Source organism: Ptychodera flava, chromosome 1 (assembly GCF_041260155.1).
Source record: "Ptychodera flava strain L36383 chromosome 1, AS_Pfla_20210202, whole genome shotgun sequence".
Lineage (NCBI taxonomy): Eukaryota > Metazoa > Hemichordata > Enteropneusta > Ptychoderidae > Ptychodera > Ptychodera flava.
Window position 1 is genome coordinate 32,341,595 of NC_091928.1, and position 8,671 is coordinate 32,350,265.

The 8,671-nt window shown below is 41.3% G+C and overlaps 1 protein-coding gene across 1 annotated transcript; it reads left to right on the plus strand.

Moving 5' to 3' along the window:
• Window positions 1–3,110: 3,110 nt before the first annotated feature.
• On the plus strand, window positions 3,111–6,005 carry LOC139137516 (galanin receptor type 1-like). The gene is made up of 2 exons (XM_070705705.1): window positions 3,111–3,722; window positions 4,520–6,005. The coding sequence occupies exon 2, from the start codon at window positions 4,572–4,574 to the stop codon at window positions 5,571–5,573; it is 1,002 nt and encodes a 333-aa protein (XP_070561806.1). The 5' UTR covers window positions 3,111–3,722; window positions 4,520–4,571; the 3' UTR covers window positions 5,574–6,005.
• The last annotated feature ends 2,666 nt before the right edge of the window (window positions 6,006–8,671 follow it).

Here is an 8,671-nt window from a genome sequence, read left to right on the forward strand (position 1 = left end):
CGATAGTTTATACTTTGTTAAATAACACCTCGGCCATCTACCTTCTTGTCAACTTTTCGGGTTTGTCTTTCACCATGCCTCAAAAATTAGCCCAATGGCGATTTTTTTTCCGCAACTGCATGGGCCTTTACTTCTAAGCAATGCTTGAAGTTCTGTCGGCGATTTCAGTTAATGATTTTTTTCTCAGGATATGTCCATTTTCCGCTTTGCATTCAGGTGATTTCTATCAGTGCAATAATACTCAATATGAATAAAACTTGACACAAACAAGCAGCTTTTATTAAGGTTAATATAGTTCACGACTTGGTTTTACAGACAGAGGAGAATGCATAGCTGATGGACAGCTAAAATTGCGTCTCAAGGAAACGAAATCATATCGCATTGCGTGTTCAAATTACAATCTATAACTGAAAACAGGATATCTTTTTTTCTATTGTGAGCATCCGAACAATTCAATCTCAGTTGAGAGGCAGTAAACAGAGACACAATCGCCGATCATGCAACGCAATCAACTACCCGTGAAACCTTCGCCGGTTTTAAACCCCGAAGACAGTTTCTTCTGAGCGTCGTTTCATTCCTTTTGAAAGGCCTGATTCTATACCTCGCACAATGGAATGTGCCTTGGCTGTGATTGACGTGGCAAACTTAAAGGCAGCGTTTTATAGCGCAGTTGGAAAAAAATATATGTGGGAATAAGTGACATGGCAACCGTGGTGTTATTACACTATACTGTTGATATTTTGAATGCTTCGTGTCGTACCGGCGCAGCTGTCAATATCATCCGACTGGTTTCTTGTACGGCTATATCCTTCCGAGCGACTCCGTGCTGTTTGTATAACGTCGCCGCGCTGTCCGTGTGACAGGACCGTCGTATGAGACGCGGCGAGGAACTTCCTGGTTGTACAAGATACAGTGTTTGCACTTACCGTGTAGCCGGCCTACATGTAGAGACGACAGTGCCCTGTGAATGTTTATTGGTACGTATGCATGGTTGGAATGGAAAGACCAAATTACTATACGTCACAGGTAACACCTTCATAAGAGAAAAGTAATTTGTCATGGTAACGATTATCACTTGCAAAAAAAATAATTGTCTTCTGGAAGATTTGATATGTTGATCAGAAAATCAGGGGTTACTAACTGATTGATTGATTGATTGATTAATCACCTACTGATTGATTGATTGATTGATCGATTATTAATCCCCAAATCGTGTGTAACTGGCTCACATTTTCCAATCACCTTAGCGAAATCGTAGTGTGGATATCGGCACTCATGCACGCCGGGTAACTGTTCGAAAAAACATCCCGTGTTCAATAAACCAATTAATTAGAAAGCAACTCAGTCAATCAGTTAATTTGCCAGTATTTAATAAGATCACATGCACATTTGTCGCTCATTTAATAGTGAATATCCCAATTCCTTCAAAGCTAAATCGATGTTTGTGAACTGAAGGGAGAATGACTGCAATAGCTGTACACGTACGTTCTGTCAGGGGACTGGTCACCCAGCCAAGTCACGAGAAATGTAATTTCAGCGGCAACATCTCTGCCGCCAGCAAATTTAATCCTTCGTAATCCAGTCGATGTGTTATGTTATCGCATTTCTCAAAACCAGCCGTGGTGACGTGGCGGCTTCCGACGAGTGATTACCACATCTTCAACGTTTCTGACAACATATAATCAAAAAAAATTTTGACCCGACATTCAGGTGTCTACAATCTGGAATTAAAGATTAAAGCTGCGTTCTCCGGCGAGTCATTTCACTAAAATGGAATTAATTCTGCGCAAACGAGAAAGAACGGTTAAGAACTTCGAGGGCCAGCTACTGGAAAAGAAGAAACTTCATTTTTGTGGAAAATTCTGTAGTGATATCATTAAATCAGATGTAGGCCCACGCGTTATTGAAGGCGAAGTCTGCCGGTATCTTCACCAACCGCGATCGCTCCTGTACAGGCTAACATCACCAGGAGTCTCATATCTGCTCGCTAACTGGAAGATTATTGAAGACGGCAGCCATGCGGAATTAAAGATATTTCCTCATTGGACTTCCAGTTGTAGATAGCAACATTCGCAGCAGTGATATTAATCATGATAAAATATTTTTGTTGAATTTCTCGTTATCTGACAGTTTGTATATGACTGTGTATATTCTGTGATATATACACTTCCATTAAATGTAACTACATTTAGATTGACGTTATGATACATAATTATATTGATATATGTATGGTAAATATATATCATATTACTTCAAATATAAAGCAATTATATCTATAGCTTCAGTTTACTCATCACAGTGCTCATCAGAGAAAACCGAATGATCACTGTTGAACTTGAATTGCATTAAGCTTGTACTCTTATGTGCACTCAACTTTTCCGGTTTCATCGGCCACTTTATTTCCTTCATTCGACACTTGGGAGTTGAGTGTCGTGTGTATATTCCTAGTATCTTGTGGTCGTATCGGACTGTAAGTTGAATGCATCAACGGTTTTCAGTGCTGTGTGGTGGGTGTTGTTAACGAAGTGATTTTGTGTTTGAATGTAAGTATGTGAAACTACGGTGCAGTACTTTACATACTAGTAATCCCAAGATATTTACTTGATATATTCAACGGTACAGTAGCACGTGTTACGCGGGTATCGAAACAAAAGCCCGTCTCAGAAGTGCTCCGTGCTGCCCTCGCTTCTGGCGAGACTTACGTCGACGTTCGCAAAAATAGTTGGTACATAAATTTTTATGGATATGCAGTGCACAATATCCTTTGTCAAAACGGGCATATTTTTGTATGGTTCACTATTGACCCGACACATTCGCGTTTAATAATGTGTTTCAATGAATAAATTATCCATTTGAGATGTGAAAAATCATCATCTATTTGATACGTGTCAACAGTGACACTGAACACTCGCAATAAACGATGTTAATCAACATATCAAGGCCAATGACCATAGTGATAAGAACTTGGACGTGAAGATCACGTTTTGTACACGTTTTTATTATTTCATATATCATTTCATTCACTTGTATTTTACAGAGAGTGGAAAGCGGTCGCGTGTACTTTTAATGTGTTTTTTCCCCACTCGTCAGCATATACAAGGCATCGCTATCTCCATGACACTGCAAAGTAAACTAAACCTGTGCACGGCACAACAGAGTCCACAGCTTCCCCCATTTGCACCAGGACTCCCTAGCCTCTTGATTGTAGCATCCAATTTTTGTCAACCTGAAACTATACCTTACGTCTTTGACAGACATGTGATTGCTGCCTCGTATACCTATTCGGCGGAACGCGACTCGGGCGAACGACATTCAAAGGCCGTCCGATGGACACTTTTACGGATCTGTGCCTGCGGTACGCTCCCGAGGATTTTCACTTCGCGAGACTCCGCGGCTGAAAACTGTCACCATATGTAACGAGTCCGTCAGCGAATTTATTGACATTACCACTTCGTAAGCGATCCACCAAACCAACGAACTCGGCGGCCAGGAGTAGAGCGCTCTTCGTTCACCAACCACATCACTGACAAATTTCAATTTGTCTCCCGTCACAGGTTTGTCGACAGTTGAGTCCCAGAGGATCCTGATGTGACGTCACCGATTCCCCGCTTTTTAAGTCTTTCATTAAGACGTTTACTTCATCGGTTTAATTTGTCAAGAAGTTACTTATGTCCAGGAATTCTGTCAGACTGACTGTTTCATTCCACTCTATAGGAATCTAGGTAAGTAAATACACAGCGTTGCTCGCTGCTTTTGATATAAGTTGACACCAACTGACACGTATGGTCCTGTGACAGCAAAATTACTCAATGCTTGGATGTTCAAAGCTGTGTTTTTTTAACAATATGTCGCCAATTCCTTTATCGGTTTGTGTGCAGATGTATGCAACATCCAACCCACACAGTGGAATATTATACGTGTACGTGTGTCTATGTTATCGATCCGTCAGTGTGTCGGTCAGTCAGTCAGTAGCCTGCCTGCCTACCTGCCTGCCTGTCTGCCTGTCTGTCTGCCTGCCTGCCTGCCTCTCTGTCTGTCTGTCTGTCTGCCTGCCTTCTGTCTATGTATCTGACGCAATGTTTTGCTTTCTATTCTCGCCCAAGCACACATATATCCGATTAGGGGCCGTGGATAAGTGCCACAAGAGCGTTCCGGGGAAGGCGTTAAACTATATTAAATTTCGATTATCGTACGCATATTCTCACGAACTGAATTCAACGGAACGGGAGATGTGCGGATGTTGTTTTTTGAATATTCGATGTTCAAAGGAATCTGTCAACAGTTAGAACTTCCAACGACCGCGGCCGATTTCAGTAATGTGTCATGTTAAAATATTCAATCATAACTTTGTAATCGGATTCTGCACGTAAGAATCTTACCGGTTTGAGATTTCGTTTTACCATGCACGTTTTTAATTATCTGCGTCCCCTTTTTTAACCAACAAACTTTCTTTCCTCGGCAACACCAACACTTTTCTTTGTTATTATATATTAAATTAACTCGACATGCGTCATTTCAGGCTAGCGGAGTGGGATCGCATCTACCGATCCACCCGTTTCATCGTTCCGAAGATGGACGAGGTCAACGTTTCCACGAACACGACTTCCAGTGAAGATCCCGGAGACGGTGTCAAAGCCGTCCTCTTTAACGTTGGGATTGGCGTGGTTGGCTGCCTGGGGGTCGCTGGAAACGCGCTGGTATGTCTCGTGTTCTTTCGGGTTAAATCTTTGCGAACAGTCACCAACATGTTCATACTGAACCAGTCGTTGATCGACTTGACAAGTTCCTTCGTCTTTGTGCTGAGCTACCTCGGGACCTCGGTGGATACTCTCCCGGCGGGACTACGCGGCACGGTGTTGTGTAAGTTCTGGCTCTCCCTGTACCCCCTCTGGTCCTTGTTTGATTCGTCGTCGCTGAACCTCTGCGCAATAACAATCGAGAGGTACTTTGCCATCGTGCACCCGGTCCTCCATCACAACAAGTTCGACATCACCAAAGTCCGTATCGTCATACCGATCATATGGTTCGCCGGCTTCGTCAATGAGTGGTTCTGGCCGTACGTCCACTACATTGAAGGTGACACCTGCTCCAACCAGTGGCCCAGCGATCACCTGCGCAGATTTGTCGGCGTCCTCGTCTTCGTCGTCGAGTACGCTTTCCCGATGACCGTGTTCGTGTTCTGCTACCTCAAAATCTTTCTGGTGCTGCGCAAGCGGGCCAACGACCACAAGACGAACAGTCTGTCTTCGAACCAGGGCGACGGGATGCTCAACAAGGCCTCCAAGAACGTGACGAAGACCCTGTGCGTCGTCGTCGTCACGTATTTCCTGTGCTGGACGGTGCCGTCCCTGGCGTACTTCCAGAACTGGGTGTTCGGGGGACCCTTGGACTGGAACGGCGATTTCTACAAATTCACGGTGATATCGGTCTTCTGCAACGTGTGCTGCAACCCCATCATATACGCCCTGATGTGGGACCACTTCAGGCGAGCACTGAAGGAGACATTCTACTGCAACGGCAGCCGCAACCAGGTATCTCCGGAACAGTCCAACGAAGCCGTCACAAGGACCTGAACGCAAGAGAGTCCACAATACACCGGCGTCGTCACTCTCCAGCGTATGTGTACACCAACCGATAATCTAGAATATATGCATTTTCCGTGAAACTTCACCGGGCTGGGCTGCACTTCAACTTTGGTCTTTACTCGCGTGTGTATACGATTGTGAAACCCTGAAATTCGCCATTGGGTCATTTTGTGGCGCTGCTTGTGGCAATAGTCCAACACTGCAGGGAGTACCTATTCAAGGAATCCTGCCTCGGCTCAGCACTCTTGGACTGCATTGTATCGTGCTGGGAAGCTTATTATATTAGACTTTTGCAACTGAAAGGAAAACCTTACGCAGATAGCAAGCCTGTCACATCGGCAGTCTCTACCTTCAGTAAATTTAAATTACGTGTATGTTAATATAAATACAGTATATACTATGAACATATGTTTCAACATAGTTGGCAATAATATATATATATTATATATATATATATATATATATATATATATATATATATATATATATATAAATATAAATCATTTCAAACATTCTGAAAGACATTATCTTTATTTTGTTATTTCAATAATTTTTCTGTTAATCAATAGATTTTCAAATTTTTATCCCTCAGTTATGAAATTGTGTTGAAATACGAGGTTTCTGCGCATGCCTTGTCTACACGTTGCATTGTATCTGATATACAATATTATTGTTAAAGCATGAATCGTACTCTGGGCCAAACTTGTTGCCAACAACACCATTCGATAAATTACGCACACACAGACTGTTTTCAGAAGCTGAAGACTAGGCATTTCGGCGGAATACTGGTAGAAACCGTATATTAAGGCGTGAGAGATTTTACCATTGAATTCAAGAAAAATTAAACCGATTTTAGTTTTTATTATATCGCCAGGGATATTTCATAATCGGCAGACGACACAGTGCACGGAGGTGGCGCCATCTTTGTCATTTACTGTAAAGTACTATGAATGGCATGTAGTTTGAATTTAGGTGGATTGACAACGCACTGTTACTTTCGTGTTCAAGTCTTGATGGAACGTCTTCTCGTCTTTGGACTGATAACGGAGCGCAAAAAAACCCAAACAAATTGTAACAAGTTTAATTGGTCACAATATTATATCAAGTGGTGATCAGCAAAGAGTTTTCAGAAAATATTCCCGTGATCTGTTGCCTTCACAATAACCCTGTTTAGGTTCAAAGTGGATTCCCGCGCCCTGTATCCGAATTCAAGCCCGCTGCTGCTCCCGCTGAAGGTATACAACATAACAGATGCTTGTAGAGTTACCCCAAGCAAATCGAGTGAAGTCATGTAATTCTGTGAATAGATTGACTAGCTTGGAGTATTGCATAGTCGACGTTACGTATGGCCGTGTAATCTCACTCAACGTCCACCATATGCCGATGACTGATACACGCTTTGTCTGTTCAGTGACAAAGTATGTTGCGATGACGATTGATAAATGAACTCATGTCAAATACCCTAGTGTGTATGAATAACTTTATGCATATGATCACTGAACACTCAAAATAAATCTAGCAATTATCCTTTCTATCCGATGTTTATATATATATATATATATATATATATATATATATATATATATATATATATATATATATATATATATATATATATATATATATATATATATAGTGTGTGTGTGTGCGAGTGGGGGCGGGCAGGGGTTCTGCGTTTAAAAATGCGAGTAATATGTTTTTATATTTGTTTATTATATATATATATATATATATATATATATATATATTATATATATATATATATTATAGTTAGATAGATAGATATATATGATAATTACTAGATGTATCCACTCCAATGTGAGACAGTTTGAGTTTTATCATTTGACTAATTCTTAACAGCGAAATGCGTAGGAAGATGCCTCGACTAGTTGCATTCTCAACACGTTTGGAAAAAAAAGAAGTTGAGAAGTGAACGTCAGTCAAAATAGCGATATTACTTAACATTACGTGGGGGATTTCCAAAGGAGGGCTTTAGCGATCCATTGATAGCGCAGACTTATCAACCTTATGATGGCTTCGATTTGTCACCGACTAATGCGTCTCCGGCTCGAAGCTCTTACAGGAGCTGAAAAGCCCTGGCAAACCTCGTCAACGTTCCCTGATTTAAAAATACCCTCGGCACAAAGCCCGTCGCGGAATTGCGACTCAATAGCAACATGCAGGCATTCATCGCCTCCCATCCGTATAGGTCAGCCGTTCCTGATATTCAGCGCAATCTATTTTTAGCGGGGGACATTTGATTTCTAAAGTTTGCCATCAAATCTCATATAAGTATCTTTCGCTTTTTTTCACCATTTGCATATGGTTTTTTATTACATTGGTCATGCTGCGCCATAATTGTCACGCTTTGAAATTAACTCCTTATGTACATATCCGATTGTTGCAGACACAAAAGACTGGTAATTACTTGTGTGTCGCACAATTAACTATCTTTGTCCGCAGTATGCTGTTTAATTGGTGTGTGTAGATTACTTATGCAAGCGCAAAGACAGCGCCTTAATTAAGTGGCTAATTTTGATGATATCAGCTTAAAGGTTTCGGATGAACTGAGCGATGGTGAAAGCGACCCACCGTTATCTAAACAATCACACACAGGACATGAAACGATTTGGCGTTTAATTTGAATACATCAATATGATAAAATTTTAGCGTCATGTTGGGGACTATTAAATGTCGTTTTGTGGGCAGGATTAGCTCTTTTCGCCTAGATTTGTTTTCATTTGAATCACTACATTCACGTAGCAATTCATCACAGCAAACGAAGGAAATATTTCAATTTCCTGACATGTGCACCTTTCTGTTTTAAAAAATAGCAGAAAAAGAGCCTATGAGTTTTGTTTCATCTCTTGCACCACAACTCTCTGCTTATTACAACTTCAGCGCATAAATTTTACCAACATTATTGCAACTGTATCCCTTCACTGAGTCTGATTCCAAATCGTCATGCGGAAATGTGATCTCCATTGTAAGCTTATGAGAAATCCCTCCCTAGCCATGCATCGCCTGTTGTTGCAATGTCCAAAATGTGATTCTCAAATCTTTGTCAGTGAAATGAATGATCCGTT

Bases quoted from the DNA above. Each gene is read 5' to 3' on its own strand.
- LOC139137516 (XM_070705705.1), top strand. From the start codon at position 4,572: ATGGACGAGGTCAACGTTTCCACGAACACGACTTCCAGTGAAGATCCC.